Source organism: Xiphias gladius, chromosome 5 (assembly GCF_016859285.1).
Source record: "Xiphias gladius isolate SHS-SW01 ecotype Sanya breed wild chromosome 5, ASM1685928v1, whole genome shotgun sequence".
Lineage (NCBI taxonomy): Eukaryota > Metazoa > Chordata > Actinopteri > Istiophoriformes > Xiphiidae > Xiphias > Xiphias gladius.
The window spans coordinates 19079165-19099352 of NC_053404.1; the positions used below are offsets into that span (position 1 = coordinate 19079165).

The 20188-nt window shown below is 44.9% G+C and overlaps 1 protein-coding gene across 3 annotated transcripts in view; it reads left to right on the forward strand.

Annotated features, from left to right (window-relative positions):
* The window catches only part of LOC120789608 (dipeptidyl aminopeptidase-like protein 6), a 186594-nt gene that overhangs the window by 53766 nt on the left and 112640 nt on the right, over window positions 1–20188 (forward strand). The window contains exon 1 of one of the 3 annotated variants that reach the window (XM_040126394.1): window positions 4421–4591. The exons of the other annotated variants lie outside the window; for them this stretch is intronic. Coding sequence (XP_039982328.1) covers window positions 4421–4591 — 171 coding nt within the window. Of the gene's footprint in view, window positions 1–4420; window positions 4592–20188 lie in introns of those variants that run through there. 3 annotated transcript variants of the gene reach the window in all.

Sequence of the window (20188 nt, forward strand, 5' to 3'; positions counted from 1 at the left end):
AATATAAGAAAAAAAGGAAAAAAAAGCTCGAAACAAAAGTTTGGGCACCCCGCATGGTCGGTACTTCGTAACGCTTTTTGTAAACGGCTTCTAGTTCTGTGAGGTTCTTGGGCCGTCTTGCCTGCGCTTCTCTTTTGAACGGCTATCCACAGATTTTCGGTGATGTTTAGGTCGGGGGGATTTCGGGGGCCGTGGCCGAACCCTGCGTCTCTTGAGGTAGTCCATTGTGGATTTTGAGGTGTGTTTAGCTTCGTTATCCCGCTGTATCCTGTTTGCTCCCAGAATTTGCTGGTATTTAATTGAGTACATTCTTCCCTCTACCAGTGAAAAGTTCCCCGTGCCACTGGCTGCAACGCAAGGCCAAAGCATGATCAATCACCCCCCCAGTGCTTAACAGTTGGAGAGGTTTTTCTTTTCGTGAACCCCCGCTCCACTCTGCTAAATCTTCCTGAAGGTCTTTTACAGTCAGACATGGGTTCTGATTCGCCTTCCCAGAAATCCCACAGGCAGTTCTCCCTGAAAGGTTTCTAGGTCTCCCAGACCTCAGCTTGACGTCCGCCGTTCCTGTTAACGGCCATTTCGTAATTGCGTTACGAGCTGAGGAAACGTCTACCTGAAAACACTTTGCTACCTTCTTATAGCCTTCTCCAGCTTTGTGGGAATCAATTATTAAAACAAGAAAATTAGGGTCCGAGACCTTGGTAAACGTTTTCTGAGAACTCAGATCTCTTGGGGCGCCCAAACTTTTGAACGGTGCTCCTTTCCTTTTTCTTTTTCTTTCCACACTAAACTTGTACCGAACGAAAATACAGTAATACACGAATCTTGCTTAAAATGTTGAAAAGAAAGTTTCAACTTTAACTTCATGCCTTTTGGAGATCAGTTTACCTTCACATAACGTAACTACTCGCAGCAAAAGACATTTTGACCGGGAGTGCCCAAACTCTTCCATGCCACCACATCGATACTCGGCGATACTTAGTGGCAGATATAAGGGTGTGTAAAAGGACTGCAGGTGCATTCTGGGTTCTCTTTTTTTTTTTTCATAAAGTAGAGGCCCAACAGCCCCGAAATCTCCCGGGTAATGGCAAGATTGATCCTCCCTCTGTGGAGCCGAGGATTGAGGGTGCAGGTTTATGACGGTGTTCTCGGTGAGAAATGGACTGCAACAGAGAAATGTGACACCACAGTATAAATTCACGAGTTCTTGCGCTCCCTCTTTTCTCCCCCTCTGTCGCCTGAACCTCTGTTCCCGCTGCGAACACCTGCCCCCGTCATAGCTGCAAGACGGGGATTTTCTTCTCCCCTGACGGGGACTTGTCCTCTGCCTCACGCATCGTCTTTCACACTTCTCCCCTTGTCTCAAGTTCACCAGGTGGGTTGCTTACTCGAGTGCCATATGCGTGAATGTAATCAGAGAATGAAAACCATGACAGCGAGGAATAAGATTATTTTTTCAACCTTAAAGCTACACAGGACGAGATTTAAAAAAAGGGAGAAACGGTATTTGAGGGTAGAAAAAAAGAAGTATTTTTTGCTGTAATTAGGTGGAATTGCCCTTTAAATCGTGGTCTTTTTCCAATCTTAAGCATGTTTAATACACCATCTAGCATCAAGGATATTGATCATCTTGTTTAATTCATGTTACTTAAAGCTTGTCTGGATGATTGACCACCTCCCTCTGGCCAAATTAATTGCTAGCTGATAGCCCCCCGCACCCCCCCGCAGCTTAAAAACGCACTCGCAATGACACAGCTTTTGGAAATACCGTGGACGCTGACCCGACGACTCCCTCTGCCACCGCACTGTGGCGGCGGCTTCCTCACCGCCTTCACTTTTTTTTTTTCTTTCCTTCCTAATCACATCACTACAGTGCCCTGAAAAAAACCGAATTGCATTTCTGGATCCTGTGCCAGAGGCCGAGATGGATCTGATGCGCAGAAACACATGGAAGCATTATTTTTTCTTTTTTATGAAACCTTCTCTGGGAAATCAATGGTAAAATATTTTTTTGCAGAGCAGGGGAGGGGGGGGGGGAGTGTCTGTGTATGTGGGTTTGCAGCTGAGTAATCAAGTCATGGAGTGTAGGGTGCATTTTTTTTAATCTTTTTAGATTAAGAACACACTCTGCAGACTTTCTTGTAGGGAGCTGTCGTAATTGAAAAGTAAACCTGAACAGATGTGAGCTGTTTTGCTGCAGGTCTTGCTGTGAATGTATGGGAGGGAGGATGTTTGCATTTCACGAGGCTTTCAACTTCTCCCCCGGATAAAGTCCCGACCGTTCTTGCGACTTGTCTGTCACGTGGGCCGTGATGAGTGGATGAGTTACTCAGTGTGTTTTTGGCTCTCTGAGGCCAAAATCCCCAGCGTGCTCCGCTCGCTAGGCACACGGAGTGGGGTGCTCTGTATCCAGTGAGGCCATACAAGGGCAAATCGAGTGACAGATTCTGGAGTAATTCTTCATTTTAATTCTTCAAAGTATTCTTCATTTGAACGCCTTACGTCAGAGAAAACAAAAAGTGCAGGGTTGGCTTCCTCACACAGTTCGAAACAAATGTAGGCCAAGTTTTCCTGGGAATTAAAATATAATAAATAAAAAAATAAAACAGTAAAAATCAGCAATCTGGTGATGATTACACTACACTGAGTACCACCACTAAGATAACAACAGGAAAACCTTGACCATATATACGCTGAAGGGAATTTTTGTTTTTGTTTTTTATATTTTTACATCAGGGCTCCTTTGACATGAAACTGTGGACTCTGCCTGTGCCGGGATTGAAAGTGAAGCTAAGTGACGTAGCGTCAGGGCTGGTAGCTGTGGACTCGCTTCCTCGTTTTAAGCATTCGCGCGTTGATTTTATATCCGGAAACCCTTTGACTGCGGTTTTTTCTTCACTCATTTCCGCATGTAGAGATGGAGCCGGCTGCATCAATGGATAAGTTGATTGACAGATGGAAAAAAAAAAAAAAAACCAAACAAACTGGCAACCAATTTTGATGTACAGGTTGTTATCTCTGTCATTTTTCCAGCAAAAAAGGGCCAAATATTCCGTAGCTCCAGGTTCTCGGATGTGAGGATTTACTGCTTCCCCGTGTCATGTGTGGTAGTAAACTGACGGTCGGTCAGAGTAGAAACAGTTAAACCGTTAAACAAAGCAATTGTTCACTAATCGAGAAAACAATCACCAGATTAATCATTAAAGGGAATAAGTGTTAGATGCAGCCCTGTCCACATGATGTGCACTGTACAGTATAGCTTCAGCTGTAAAAAATAAAAATAAAAAATATAATAAAAATCTTGGTGTATGAAGCAACACTTTATTTGCTCCTTCATTGTAAAGCACACCGGTTCATTTCAACCCAAGCCCAACTGCGTGTATCAGACGTGGTCGTGACTGTAAAGTCCCACCAGTAAGTTGCTGCATTTGTGGAATTAGTGGTTAAAAAAAAACAAAAAATCCCCCCAAAAAATCCAACCAGTTACATTGAAATGGGAAACAAATGAGTGCATCACATCAGCCCCCCCCCGTGGAAACTGGAAAGGAGGAGAAGAAAGCTCCTCCAGTCCCGCCGAGTGGTGTCAGGCGGATTCATTTCCTTATCTTATGGTCAACCGAGAAACCACCAGTCCCTCCGAAAATGTGCCGTGCCTGTCAACTGCTTCCCGTTTCCCTCCACGTGGGGGCGCTCTCGCTCTCCGCACGACACCTCCGCGGAGCCTGATGGAGGCACGGATAAAGGAGAGAGGGGAAAAAAAAACCCCAAAACAAAACATGAAAACAAAACAACAAAACAACTAATGGAGATACTTCTGCCCAGTCTGTCTGCAAAGCCGGGATAAGTTTCCGCCGTGAATCTGCCGGTATCTGATCTGTTTGAACGCCGCGCCGGGGTTTGCTCGCAGCCGGTTTCTGGCACACGAGCGGGTCCCCGGCGCTCGCCTGCACAGGCAGAGACCCGTCAGTCCCTCGGCGTTTATCGGCGGCCACTTTCTTTTTTCCGCCACGAGGGAGGGGACGAGAAGGGGGAGACGGGCTACCGCCGAGGCTGGTTCCTCCGTCCGCCCGGGATCCGGATCACGAGTGCAGTGCTCCGTCTCCGGTAACCCACGCTGGTTTGTTTGTTGTTGTTTTTTTTTTTTGGTATCAGTTTTGGCCTCAAGTCGGTGGAAAGTGTGCGAACTGCGTCGCTGCAGCATCGGTGAGACCCGACCAGTGAGCCTGAAAGTACGTGATGTGAATCCCGAACACGCCTCGGACTGATTTCTTTTTTTTCCGTCTGATCGAATCACCTCAGCCGCTTCTCTCTGACCTTCTCTAACTTGGACTCGCCAAGTTATTCTTTTTTTTGTGTGTGTGTGTGTTTGTGTGTGTGTGTGTGTGTGTGTGTGTGTGTGAGAGAGAGACAAATAATCGAAATGGCGTCACTGTATCAGAGATTCACCGGCAAGATCAACACCAACAAATCCTTCCCCGACCCTCCGGAGGCGAGCCGCCTCCTCGGGCAAGGTGTCGAGGGGGAGAGGGCGGCGGAGAGCCAGCGGCCGCGGCCTCAGCATCAGTACCGTCGGCACTGCGAGGACGAGGATGTAAGAAACTTATGCTGTCACCCCCCCCCCCCCCCCTCATTTATTTATTCATTTATTTATTTATCTGTCCTATTAGGACCAGCTACCAAATAGTTAAACCCGAGCCAGGTCTCGCTCTCGCGCACGGCGCTCCACTTTGAAATGACTAGACTGCATCGATTGCAGGGGCGGGAGAAGAACGGGTCCCCCCTGAACGCTGTCAGTCGCGGGCTCCGCGTTTCACAGGCGAGGTTGTCGAGGTCGTGCGTCACCGCCCCGGCCGGGCGGCCCGTGCGTCGGCAGGCGACGCGTCAGGCACGTCGGGGCCATGCGCGCCCGGCGTTCGCCGTCCGCTCGTATCGACGAAAAACCCCGCGGGTTCCGGGTTACCGTCGGTCGTTTTTTTTTTTTTTTTTTTAGGTAGATGCTGACCGCGCGCCACTCTCGCACGTTTACGCGACATCCGTCTTAACCAACGGCGACGTGAGACGTGGAACTGACACCGGTCGTGACAGGCAAAAAAAACCCTTGGCTCTTTCCACGAGGTTCTGCTGTGATCACTGTCAGCTTTTTTCCCTTTTTCCCGCTTTTTATTTTAACATTTATTTTGTTTTCTCTTTTTGTTTCCTCCCAACAAGCCCAGTGTACCTCCACTGTCATATCTTGCCATGTTCAGACCAAATGTCGTGCCACAGTGCGACCCAGAAGCCGCGTCTGTCTTGTTTCTACCCCCGGGTGATTTGATTTTGTGGAAGGATTTTTTTAAATGTATCTATTTATTTTCAAAGTGCATGTGGGCGGGGTCACTTTGGCTCTTCGCAATGGCGGTATTTTCTAATCCACGACGGGCCGCTCAAAGCGCCAGGCCCCGGGCCCTGAAACGTCGCCGGGGGCGTCCGGGTGGGGACCGGCAGACTCTCGACGCTGTCCGCGGTGCTGAACCTCTCGGCCGGCCCCGGCCGTACCCGCCGCCGTCGCTCTCCGTGGTGCTGAAACAGCAGGAGCCGGTCCAGGGCCCTTTTTGACGAGGCTGCGTTTATGTTTCTCGGTTTACTCCGGTCAAATGAAGCTCCCTGCTGTCTTTCTTCTGAATACATTTGCATTTCCGAATCCCCCTAGTTTGCCGTCATTCCCACCAGTTCTCACGTTTACTGTCCATGCGTGTGTGACCTTTGGGAACTATAAGGTCCTGCTGCGAACGGAGTGGTTTTGAGCGTTCGAGGTTCCAAGTTTTCCCACCCTGGATGGCGGATCTGTTTTCTCTTATCGGCCTAAATGCATTTTGAAATATACGTGACGAAGATCCTGTCACATTTTTATCTGGGATTTTCTCTGTGGTGGAGTCCAGATATAACCTTGTACTGCCGAGAACTCAAAAAAAGCGAAGGATGTTGTTTAAAAAAATTAGACATTTTAGAAAAAATCCATGTATTCATTACCGATGGAAGTCATGATCTAGGATGTTTGGGCACGGACAACAATTCAGCAGCATGTTTTTAAACTGAGACACTAACATTTTCGGCTGCGTCCAAGATTTTTCCCCGACGGAGCTGAGCTTGCAACACGGCTCTGTCGAAAGTGACCCCCGGGGCATAACAAGTTGTGAACGGACACGGTGGAGTTAGCATCAGATCCCTTAGTTGGCATCCGTAAAATATCAAACATGTCTTCGATAAAAATGGTCAGTTTTGAGGCTGCAAAACTGAAGCTCGAGCCACTGATCTTTTTAGCTCCTTCGATCTCAGTCACGAAGCAGTGAGCTGACACAGTAAGGAGCTGGAACTTGATTGGTCCCCCTGTCATTTTTAATACTGACTGGTGCCTTGCAGGTTAGAATGTTGTCGAACCAAGGCAGAGCATTGACTTTTGAGATGGAACCTTTTTTTTTTCTTTCCTCTTAAAAAATAAAGGTCCATTAGTCCATTAAAATGTCAAAATAACCCACCACAAAACCTTATGATCCTAAGGTATTTTTTTCTCCATCACTAACCTCCATATTAAACATTACACTTACATATATTTACATGCTTTCACGTGCTTTCTGCCCAAGTTTCTGCATTGCAGCCGCTGCCCGTCGGCCCGCGTTGGACACCTCCTGCGCTGTGCGGTGCGGCGCGGGAGGCAAAACACTGGCTGAGGTGTTACATGAATATTCCATGAGGTTGATTTTATTGACCGGCGCGTCCCGTCTTTCGTGTTTGTCGGCGCACGGAACTCGACTCTGGTCTGAAAGCAACGCAGACAGCCGTGTGCGGTCCCTGCCCGTCAGCCTGGGAGCACGACGGGCGATACGGCCTAGAGGAGCTTTGTTCGCGTCGCGTAGGAGTTTTGAGCACAGGCCCGTGCAGTGATTATTGCAGGGCAAAGAGGTGATAATAAAAACCCTGGCGTGCTCTTTCTTACCACATTCTACCCTGTAAATTTACCCATATATACTCATACTTTATCCATATAGCTCTCTTATCCTGGTCGTGACTAGTCCTCTTTTTTTTTTAATGTCAGCTCAGGCTTTGGCGTCTGTCCAGCTGCGTGGCTTTAATGGCCGAGTCTGGTGGAGGTGACATTTACATCACACTGTGTGGATGAGAACTCGAGCCCACTGGGATGAAGAGCTCATCCACTGACTCAGCCTCCCTGCGGGGGGCCCCGCCGCGCAGCCCCACTCTGCCGCTTCGAAAAACGTCACCCGCTCCTTTGTCTCCTCCCTTATGCCGTGCTTCTCTGCCGCGCACGACTCTTTTAGCACCAGAAGGCCGCGTTGGAAGGGCTTCATGCCACATCGTTTTGCGAAGAAGAGCGTCCTTTTATTTCATTTTGCAGCTGCAGGAGGCCCGTGGCGCCGCTAGATGAATGCGCGCTCGTAATGCTTAAGATGTTGGGTTCACTACACGCACTGTTGTCATTGTAGGTCTCCTGGGATAAGAGTGTCAGCTTAACACTTTAATTTGCTAGCCCCATGGTCCCAACACCACGTCTTTCTCTCAAATACTTCCCACCCTATCTCCCCGTGCTTAGCACTTAATGCATTTTTGCTTTGCCGTGTGGTTTCCCTTCCAAGATAATAATCACATTTGTCAATTATACTGGCTTAAAATCGGAATCCAGGGCCAGATGAAGTGAGGGAGCAGGTTAAGGTGTACTGTCCCGCTGAAGGACACATGGATATTGATGGACGCCTTTCACCGTGCCAGGTATCGACTGAGGGGCCGAGTGACTCTGCTAGCCTACAACCTAGCTCTCCTCCCCCTGCCAAAAACTGCCCGGCGGTGGAGGAAGTAGCCCTTAACTGAAGTGAAAGTAGAGATAAAAATACTCCACGACAAGTAAAAGCCCTGCATTCAAAATCTTACTAAAGTAAGAGGACGGATGCATCGTCAGCAAAATGTACCTAAACCATCAAAAGTTAAAGTTCCGGTTCTGCAGGCGATCGCCCCTGCGAGCGATCCAGAACTATACGTGACGTTATTACACGGTCAGCACTGATTCATCGGTGTGTAAGCGGGGTTTTACTGTTGTCGCTGGCTGATCGGGAGTTACTTTTCACCGCTCCACGGTATATACAGTTATGTAGCGTAGCACAGCGGTGCCCTCCTGTGGGCCACAGAATAAACCTGAGTGGTCCGGGGGGGGGTTAAAAAAAGAAAAGAAAAGAAGAAAGAACAAAGTTCTGCTGAACACATCCGTACTTGCATTTTTGGACCCTCCTCTAATCTTTGCCTCAGTGTGGAACATCAGATAATTTGACCTCCTCCGGCCTTGAACAGTTACTTGAAACCATCGGAGAAGCTCAGAGGGGAAATCAACCTGTGGTGCAGCTCCTAACAGCTCATAGACATCTGAAATGCGACAAGGAGCCCCGGTCTAAGCTCTAATAATGCATCATATTTTCTAATCATTTTATTTCTTTTTGTTTTTTAAAGATTATTTCAAGATCTTATTTGGAAAAGTAACTACAGCTGTCATATAAATGTGACGTATAAGGTAGTATCAAGTAACGTTGTGGCAATAAATTAGCACCAATGGAGGCACTGAAGTGCAATATTAATACATCAGATGGCTTGATTTAAACGTCCAGTCCTTTAGTAGGGTACTGGTCAGTGTTTGCTCTACATGCAGGGACTCCAGCTGGGAGGAATATGTGCGCATCAAATATAGACGGTGCGTTGCAAACAACTCATTATCGCTTTTGTTTGACATGAGCTTGACTTATTCTCCATTGTGGGCTAAATCCTTCTCTGTCAATACATTTGATAGTGATCTCAGTCTGAAATCCCCTCCGATGATGATTTCCTGCTGGTTAAACAACTCATCACAATCTAATCAAACACGTTTTGTTTTTTTTTTCTTCTCCCAGAAGCGTTCACTCTGCAATCCCATGTTATCTCTCTTATATCTAGTCTGGTTACTGGGCTTCGTGGCCCGTTGAATTAAGATTCGCAGGCATCTTGTCTGCTTACTTTGACGGTCCAGTGGAAATCTGAGGAGTTTAATGTCCAGTATTGTTCCGCCTTTCACCCTCCCTCGGTCCAGTCCAAATCTGCCCAGATCGGGGTATTATGTAAAGCCTTTTGGCTCCCGCTTGAGCCTCTGCTTTCCCCGGCAGCTTCATTTTTAAAGCGGAGAGGACATGCAGTCTACACATTTCAGGCTCATTAATTACATGTCCTCTCCAGTGGTGTTTTAAACAAGCCGAAAAAGCGTAAATGGATCCAAACTTTCGCCATCAAGGCTTCGGCGGCGTGGTGTGATTTTTGTTTTTCTCCACAAACCCCTTTACAAGAGTAAACATCTCTGCTTTGTCTGTCTGGTTCCATCAGCACAATCCTAATGAGACTGAGGAGATATCTGGCTAAGATTCAAACCCTTTAAGATAGAGAGGTGAGTGTGTTTTTTTTTTTTTTTTTTCCTTCCCTATATGTGTGTGGTTTGAGCTGCATATTCCCACACTTCTACTTTTTTTTACACTCCCCCAACTCATCTCACTTATTCTGCGGTCTAATGGCTTTGTGCCTGCACTTTGCATTAAGAGGGATGAGGAAAAAAAAAAAAAAGGATTAATCTGCAGTCGCACATTAATGGTCACACAATATGTCTCCCTTTTGGCTTTATCTCTCTGTCAAACACACACACGCGCACACACACACACACACAGACACACAAATGCATGCAGAGACAAAAAAGAGGATATTTTTCTGGGTATGGACTATGAGACAGCCAAGCCCTGAAATGCCCCTTTTAATAAACTGGCCATTATCAGGTTCAGGTTTTATGATAACAAAAATAACAATGATGAAAAACACTGAAAAGAAAGCAGTAAATAGTAGAATATACAGTGTATATAGTAGAATATGCTTTTATATCCTTTTTTTCACTGTGTCAGCAGGTATAGAGGTTATTTTGAGGTATAATAGAGCTCTGAATAAGTCATGGGAATAACCCCCCCCCCCACCCCACTGTGCAGATAAAAGTCAGTTTGTTTATATTATACTGTCCTATACTTATTCTTCAAACGCTCTCTATTTCTTTATACATTTATTGCACTCAAAAGATAGCACAGTGATGGCTCTATTCTTACGGCACGATCATTGGCACAAAAACAGCGGGGCTTTTTACTGGCGTTGAGAGATTCTTATCCTCGCACGTACACACTCACTCGTATGTGTACGTGTATGTGTACCCAAGTGGTCCGCCTCTGTTTCCACAACCAGTACTTTTGATACGAATATTAATTCCTATTGTTCTGATCATCTCAAAAGTTGTAGGTGGATGAAAGCCCTACATTGGTGCCACCTGTGTCTGTAAAATCATCAAGAGAGTAGGTAATATTCTTCTTTCGGTGGATTCGGCTTAACAAGTCTGATGCGGCTTTTACTTTTTCTTCCTTCTCCAACCACAACCCGTTTTGTTTTTCATTAACTTTGAGCACTCTGCAACACAGGCCGATTTCACTGTTTTCTGCCTGATCCAATTACTTCAGTTTACATTTGTTTCTTTGTGCTCAGCTGGCTGTGAGCATATTGTAACGCAACAGTATAATAGGACAGCCTGCTGTGTGAATAAACATACAGTAAGTGACGCACGCATTTGTGTAATTGTTTAACGCCGTGATATACCACTGACAACAGCTCGACTGACTAAATCGGCACTCAGCCGGTGGATGATCCACTTAATGAAGCCCTTCACTTGGCGCCAAGCAGTAGCAGTGGGACAAATAAACATGGTGACTTGGCTCGACGCAGGTGAGATCGACATCTTACTCTGGTTCTGGGAAACCCGAGATTCAGAGCTTCCAAAGTAATGAGTTAAATGTTTGCGTGCAGCCATGCTAGTGTCTCTTGGTCTGTCTGTCCGCCACTTTGGTTCAGACTGCATCTCAACAACTATTGGATGGATTGCAATGAAATTTTGTGCAGACGATCAAGGTGCCCAGAGGATGAATCCTACGGACTTCGGTGATCACCTGACTATATCCGTAGCGTCACCGTCAGGTTGACATTTTGGGTTTTTAACGAAATATCTCACCTGTGATTGGAACAATACTTTCAAACCTGCAAAATTAACAACAATCCCATGAGCCTCGGTTATTTCGTGTGTAGTGCTTAGTTGAAAACGTTAGCATGCTGAGAAGCTAAATTAAGAGGCCGACTATGGTAAACATTACACCTGCTCAACATCAGCATGTTAGCATCGTCGTTGTGAGCATGCTAGCATGCTAGCTAATTAAGCATTTAGCTCAAAGGACTGCCGTGCCTTGGTACAGCCTGACAGAGCAGCTAGCATGGCTGTAGACTTTTAGCCGCCCAGATCTTGACGCATTTTGTCTTATGATCAATTTAGTTAGCAGATAATTGCTAAGTTATAGCTACACTGATTGTCTATATGACCTTTTCTGTTTGAAATAGCTCCTTTGCTCTTTTTTTCACTGAAGATAGACGTCATATCACATAAAACTGCGTCGATCTTTTAGTTTCAGGCCTCTGTCATAGTATACGTTGCGGGAAACGACTTTGCGGGGAAATTTGGACGTCAACAAGAAACACATGAATATCAGGTGTTTTTGATTACCAGGCGGCGGATACAGAACATTTTCATGCTTTTTTTGTTTTTTTTGCCTGTACTTGTGGTGGTTATTGAATGAAGAGAATAGCTCATTGAAACAGCTTTTAGGCCAAGCAACAGCCAGCTTGAATACATGCATATAAAGGTAGCCACTGTCTGTCTTCTATTCCCAGCAAACTGGTCTTAATTAGCGCGGGATAATGAACCTCTCCTTGTCTAATTCCGCCCGATTACAGAGAGAGCATTTGCCAGGTTTTTCCTTATACTGTGTTGATTGGTAAATAGTAAGTGAGTGATGAATAATGGCACTTCAAGGATAGAGTCATCTGTCTACACGCTCAATTCATGGTGGCATCCGGAGACCCGTGTGTGTGTGTGTGTAATATGAGTGAGAGCCTGTGTGCGTGGAGAGGGTTTTGCAGTATTTCCTTACAAAGACAAAGGGAAAAACAAAACCGAAAAAAGGACTGACTAAGGGCCAGGGGAGTAACTGGCACCGAGACTTGTCCAATCAGAAAACGGCAAATTGAATTGTTTTCCCTTGTCTGCAGTCAACAATAACAGCATCCAGCCTTCACTTGATGACTGTCGCATTGGAAACCCTCGGTGACAAGCCCCCCTTTGACTTCCGGCTCAGTTGACTCATCTAGCTAATTTCTCCTTCATCAACAAACCCCTCAAACACTTTGTGTTGATCAAACATGACGCGCTTGCGTGTGCATAATTTTCCCCAGTGATGAATTATGCAGCCATTGGGGTGTAAAACGGCAGTATGGTTTATTTATCATGGGGAAGCTCGCTTGCTAACCAAATCAGGTACACATTAAGTCGGGGGGAAGGGGGGAAGGGAGGGTGACTGTACACGGCTAAGTTGGCATCCTCATGCAAAGGCCCACTATTTTCAGGCAGAAGGAAGTCACATGATTAGCTGGAACAGAGGCTGAGGGAGATTTTAAATGGGTTCGTGTCAAGGTTGTTCTATATATAGGATGTGTGTTTGTGTGTGTGTGTGTGTGTGTGTGTGTGTGTGTGTGTGTGTGTGTGTGTATATATCTATAATGTATAGCAAAGCATAGAAAATAGTTCTTAACGGCATCAAAAATATGCCAAAACTTTCCTTGTGCTCCCTCTGCTTTCTCTTTCTCTCTCCGTCTAACAGTGATTTAACATCCACACAGGGGAGGGTGAGCAACATGAAATAATCCTGTATCACTCACTGGAGGGATTTGCAAAATAATGACAGTTCGAATCAGATTTGTCCTCTCCGAAGGCCTCCAAAACAAAAGCAGTAATGTTTGTTGAACGAAAACAACTTTTCCGCACTCTTCCATATCTCTGTTAGACTTATATCGTGACTCTCGGAATCTGTGTTTTGCAGAAATGGAGAGACAAATGCTCAGTAAAGCGAGCATCCGCCATAGACAGCTTTGAAAAAGGCTATTCATCACCACCAAGGTGGCATCGTGCGTCTCGCGGTTGACGTCTGCAACTTTCCAACTGGGGCGGCATTCCTCTTTGTGTTGCCGCTGCTTGTCTGGCAGCTAGCTGACGATAACAGATGGCGGGCATTAATAACTTCATCTCAGCATAAAATGAATTCATATCCGGCCTCTTCACAAGGCATTTTCACCGTGGGGAGAGGCAGGCAACAGAGGAGGAGGAGGAGGAGGATGGGGGGAGGCAGTAACCAAAATGCTCCTCTGCTGGGTTTTAAGCAGAGCCCCCCCCCCCCATCCATCTCTCGACCACATGCACGCACACAAACACAGGTCTTAAGAGCTGCACTGCGTTTCACTTTTATGGGTCAGAAAACTTGGAGTGCTGATTTAGTCATTATTTATGACCGGACGCAGTATTTCTAAGATTAGGGGAGGAACCAGCAGAGAGGCAAATAACTCCCAGGCATTCCTACTACAAACAACAAGCATGTGATATACATGAAACTATGACTGACGTTGGATGCCAAACTCATCTTAACATGGGATAACGTGACTATTTATTATATCACGCAGTTTGCTGGCGCTCATTTGCTCAAAATCCTGCCGAGGCCGAGAAGTCGGCCTCTTTATGACTTTTTGCAAAGTTTTTCTTTGATCTTGCGGCTTACATTTAGCCAGGAGCGGGTGCTTCTACAGGTTTGGTTTGATCTTTAGGGGGCGGTTCTGTGTATTGATGTGTTTTTTTTTCTTAAACCTAAAACACTGATATGGAAGTCTGTTTCATGTAATTTGATGCGGAATACTCTAAGTTGCTGCATATTGCAGTGAGTTATATATTGCAAAGCTGACCGGTCAAGCTTATTGAGCTCTGTGGAACCAAAAATCGACTTCTTACAGTTTTTTTTTCTTTTTTTTGACACATGACAGTCTTCAAATGTTAAATTTACCCTTTCGAAATGAGTGGTAACGGCTCACCTGCTCGCTTATTTTACATTTTGAATTTGTTACCATCAGACAGCTACATCTGCACCTCAGCTACGTTTGAGGCTTGAGAGGTAAAAGCTCCACATGAAGTGCCCCGGGTGCACCACTAGAGGCTGTCCTGTCCCTGTCTTAGACCAAGGTGTATCGTTTGCGGCGGCGGAGGCTGAAACGTACCGTTCCGGCAGCAGGATCTGTGGGGACTGAAAGGCCAGGCAAACAAAGTGAGGTTAAATCAATGATACAGGGGAAGAGGGATGATGAAAGCAAAGTACAGAGACAAAGGGACGGAGGGAGGAAGGGACAGCGACAGACAAGATGAAGCATTTCCCTTAAAGGCAAAAGTGGCCAACAGAGAGAGACGCTTGATCAAAATCAGAGGTGGAAAATTGAATAGTGTATTGTATAATAAAAGATGAATAGTGTGTCCGGGAGACAATAAAGAGAGGATGTGACCCCGCCCCTCACAGACTGGAGGATCACAGCAGAGGGCCTGATGGGCACAACTGGATGGAGGGAACTATATCACCTGACTCCCGGCCTTGTGATCACTGGGTCTGTTGAAGGAAATATACTTACAGTGGGAGGGTTTAGGATTTTGGTGTATTGTGTAAAGGCTTTGGATTAAAGGAAAATCCCACAGAAACAAACTAGTATACTACATTAGTTAGTATTTTTTACTCTGCATTTAATCATGGTGTGTATTTATGCATTCAATGTGTGTGTGTATGCCTTCTTTTTTTTTGGAAAAATCATAGTTTACAATTAGCTTCAGCTGTAAACTGCCTGCATTTGTTGTCAGAGCGTTCAAAGAACCTCGGCACCCCCCCCCGACTCTCAGAAAACACACAGGGACCAGTCATTATGGCAGGAGAAATACAACTTTCTCTAAAAATGCACAACAAAAAAACCCCAGAGTGTAGGAGTACATCGAGCCCACATGCATTAGAATCATTTCAGCACCTTAAGGTAGATTTCAACACCTGTCCCAGAGCCATTATCAGCTCTGCGTGCGAACAAACAACACTCTATTCAACATGCATCGGCGCCAGATGCATTGTGCTTTTGCAGCCACCGGACATCTTGCATTTCGACTAAGCTGTGGTGGAAAAATTCCATCATTAACTCAGTAGTTCCACCTCCCTCTCTTCAATACAATGTTGACATGTATTACTATAATGTACATGCATGTCCACCTGATTGAGTGAAATTTTGGCCCAAACCGAGCGACAGTAACGTCGCTCATCTCGACATGACCGCCGGTTGTGGTTACAGGGGCAGCAGAGCGCGCTCCTGACCACAATCCAACCGCAGCAAAAACGTAAAGACTTCCAACCAGCGAGGATAGTGAAACACTCTTTAAGCATTGCGCAAATGAATCGACACCACGCTTGCTTTTACTGTTTGCTCCCTCTACCTGCACACACTGTGTAACCGCCACCCCCCGAATACATGTTCCCTGCCCTTCTCTGGGGTCCTGAAAGAATCACTGATAGAACTTCATATAGAGATGAACCCGTTTAGTCAGTCAATTGATTTAGTCATTCGGAAGTAAATGAGTCAGGTTGATGGACTGTTGGTGCAGCCAAAATACTCCCAGAATACACTGGGTATTATACCTGTATGTATTTAGTCCACTAAATAGCTCAGGGTAGCGGCGTTCAGAACAAAAACTAAACCCGTATTCGGACACCAGACCAATCATCCGTCTGAACGTCTGCTGATTCTCGCGTGGGTCCGTGGAGATGGAGGTGACAAAATGGTGGCAAAATGTGACGTACAGGCAAGTTAAAGGCTTGGCTTTTGTTTTGGGTAGTAACAAGTTAAATGCCTAGAATGTTCCTTATAAGATAAGGATGTTGCTGATAGTCAGTGTGTTTAAATTCAGCACGTAAAACAAGCCGATCGTTATTCCACAAGGCACACCACGGCCACAGCTGAAAAAAAAAGGCAGGTCTTGGTGTTGCTATTTCTGTACTGTTCAGAGAACAACAACAAAAAAAACACACACACTGTTCTGTTGTCTCTTTCAAACTTTGCTTTTTCAGGTGGATCCATTCTGCCTGGTGTTTCCAGCTTTTAACTGCCCCCCCCCCCCATTAAACGCTGAAATCTCATGGGTGCGCCGACATGTTCTTCTTTGATGGAGAAACAGGGGAACGGCTGCAGTTCAGAGGTGCATTAAGAAAAGGAAATGGCACGTCTCTGATTGTCGGGTTTTTCTCAGAGTTGAGCATGACAGTTTTGTTTTTCATCTGTGATAGAGAGGAGTGCGATTGTGCATTATTAATGCGGGGAATCTGAAGAAACAAAATGTTAAGATGGCAGAGAGAGTGCTTGTGGAGCATGTGAGAGGGGAACTGCTGGATGTCAACAATCTGCAGGGCTGTATGCTTGAGAATTTTTTTTTTCCACTGGAAATTTCACTTTTCCAGCTTTCAATTGATTTGTTGTTATTCTCTCTTTATCTTTCTATTTCTACTTGTTCATTTATAAACAGGGTTATTGCTTTCAGCCTCCACATACCCCCTCTCCCAGTCTGCATGTGGTAATTTTATAGCATAAATATTCTCTTCTCACCTTTCACTTCTGTCTTTTGTTGTCTAACAGAGACACATTTTAGCAACTGCACATCATAAACACCCAAATCGGACTTATGTGCTCCCCCTAATGTGGTGCCCTTGATAATTTTGAGTAGAGCTTCGTAAGTTTCTGATTACACGTTGCTAGTATGGCTGCAGGTTAAGTACTTGAAACAAAAGCTAACGCCCTGGAGGTAGGAGTCCACTTTAGATTAGAAATAATAACGCAATCATTCAGTCAGATCCTTTTAGCCGCACTTCTCACTCTGTTCTTGTTAAAATAATTCTCAAATATAAAAAATAAAGCTCATATAGTATCTCTCTCTGATATTTAGTGTGAGTTAACAAATTGAGTTTTGTTGCTGTAAAGATCCTCTGTTGCCCAGTCTACATTTATCCTTTGATCTTTTTACTAAGTTGAGGTTGTTTCGTGAGTTCTCCAAAAACTGGAATTGCCTGCCTTTTCCTTTCCACTGACCTGTTGAGAACTCCTGAATACAACCGAGCCCCCGATCAACACCGCCTCCTCTTCCTTGGCCTGCGATCTAGTTCCTTTTTTTTTTTCTTCTTTTTTTTTCTTCTCTCTCCTCATCATTCACCTTTTTTACCCTGTGTCCTGTTGAATAGGGTCAGCCCACTGAAGCGTAACATTACATCTGCAACCTTGTCTCTTGTCCCCGACACAGGTCATGGCTGTGTAGTCCAGGCTTACACGTCCTTGTATCTCAGATGAAATGAGTTGCATCGACTAGAATGTCTGTGTTTGAGGTGAGGTGAGGTGGGGTTCGGCTGCTACATCTCAGTTTGCAGTTAACTTTGCCAGACACCCAGCCGCCACCTGGAAGTCTTATTCTGTTTAAAGCTTAAAATTTAACTGTAGTGTTGCCACTGAGCCAAGGAGCATAGTTACTTTAGATGCTGAAGCACAGAGCCATAATGCACAGCCCATTATCCCTCCAGATTATTTTTGATTTATTGAAGGATTGTGCAGCACATGTGGTGCCAGTGCAAGAAGTTGTGTTTTCTCTATGTATCAAGGTGAAGAGTTAGGGTGTGGAGTTTGGGGTAGTGGATGTCAAACAGCCAACTTTCATTTAATTTCATTGCACTTTATTTAAACCTGCAATAACTGTTTTTTGTTTTTTGGGGGGTTTGTTGTTGTCCACCTGGGGGCAGCAGAAATAAGCTGACATAGCATCACTTTTTTAGTTGATATGGCAACGTTGAACTTGAAACAATTGATTATTTACACATTCAGCAGATAGGGAACAACATTATCCTTCATTTGTAGCTGTATTTCTGGCCACCTGCTGAATGTAAATCCAATAATCTCTCCTTTTATCTCTGTTTTTGGTCTCCACCAACTCCTGAGAGAAATATCGGGCTCTTTAGCTGCTAAACGCTCCACTATATTCAACTGCCGGTCTCCAACAGTTTCTGTCTGCTGTTTGCCTGCTGCGGCCAAACAGGATGCTATGAGAGCAATAAGAATGAGCCATAAAATTGGAGCTGCAGATTCAGGTGATCAAAGCCTTTCACATTCTTATTTGATAAATTGTTCATATAAAAATATCAATTATAGCCACTTTAATTGAGTAAAAATGTCCTTTTTTCAAGAGAGATCTGGCCAAGTGGGCAGCATAAAACATTGTTACAGTAAATAGTGCAAACAACATAGGCTAAGGCAACTGTTGCTTGCTATAAAAGAGTATAAACAGTATCCAGTAAAGATGCCTAAACAGTATGAGTTTCCAAAACTACTAAAAACAATACATTTAGGAGCAAATCACAGTGACCTGCTATTATAAATGTGTAATATAATTGACTTAAATTCACCACAGGAAATCAGTTCTGACCTTTTGAAGTTATGTAAATTGGTCCAGGAGAGAGGGAAAGTATATTTAAAACATGTTAGCTCATCTTCAGTTAAGTCTGACTTAGTGTGAATATGGCCTTAATTTCCCATGTGTATAAATGGAATAACTGTGATATCTGTTTTATAAAGAGTATCAGCCTTTTTGAGCGGACTTTACCTTTTAGCTTTCCAGCAGAGCATGTCTCACCTGTGATGAAGCAGGTGTTGAAGCGGTTTATCAAATGCTGCCAGTCTGAGAGTCTTGCTCACACAGATGCACACAGCCAGCTCTATGGCAGAACACTGATGTTGTATTATGTTCACATTTTCGCCAGTCATAGATCAAGATCTTATTTGGCCTCTTACAAAAAATAGATTTTTTTTTTTCCCCCCATGTTTCGTCTCTGTCTGGATGTTCACCGCCTTTGAACCTTCTGTTAATATAACATCACGAGCTCTTTGTTTCCTTCAGATAGTTTTCACGTATGGAGAACATCTGTTCCACACTGTCACCCACTTGTACTCAACTTGTGTCTGCAGGTGGCGTAAAGAGCAGGGACTGTGAGTGGCTGTCAAGAAAAAAATGACCTCGGCTCCTTTTTATTTGTTTTAAATCCGCACAGCCATTACAGGACATTGTGAGGGCCGTGATTTGGCTCACGATAAATGCACCTCCCCATACGTGTGTGAAGAATTACTCTCAGATATGAACCGAAGGGAATGGGAAACATTTTTTTTTTTGTTTTCAGCCGAGAATATTGCTTTCTCTGTGGTGGTGGAAACGTATGTGCTTAGAGCAGAGCTGCTTGGAAAAAGAACTTTATTTGAACAAAAGAAATAGAAAATATATGATGGAATGGTAGAGAGTATTGTAAAAGGGGTTCATTTTCTGACTCCTCGCTTCTGTTTGTGTGTAAAGAATGAAAAGCAGAAGGCGGCTAACGATATAGATTCATGGACTGTCTGATGTAAGTGAAAAGCAACAGAGGAGCTGTTTCTAGTACAACTTTCTCTCTAGATGGAGAGTAGAACAAGTTTTTCATGGAATCCTATTAATGAAAAACAGGTTAAGATGAATGCAGAACATTGTCTAAACTATGACAGATAATATATTGGTCTCTAGGCAAATGAGTAACATTAGAGAGAGAAGGGATGTTGTTCTCTTGTGCGCTGAAAAGGTCAAATTAGTTGCGAGATATTGCATTTAAGTCGTTGGCCTCGGAGGATTTGATGCCTACCAATGAGACTGGTTATTAACTGGTTATAGCATCCTGTCTGTGTGGTATTAGGGGCACCGGGGGATAAGGCTTTGTAAATGAGCTTTGTGCAGTTTGGGTCCGCAGGAGTTGGATCGTTACATTACCGAGGCTCCCTTGTGATGGACATTTGGCTTGTGTCAGCACAATCTATAAAGCAATACAGCGTGAAACACACAGGGACACAGAGGCGTGGGTGTGTGTGTGTGTGTGTGTGTGTTTGTGTGCGTGTATAAAGACATACAAATACACACATTCTCACACTTAAGGGAGGGCTTTGTCTATCGTATACAAACGCGCTTCGGATCCACGTTTGGCCTTGAGGATGCGGCTCCCTCGTCGACTGCGATCTAACAGGAAATAAAGTGAAGACGAGGCATTAATGACACTCTCCGAGCGCTGCGGTGTCTGAGCTCGCCGTGGTGGTAATATCTCAGAAACAACAA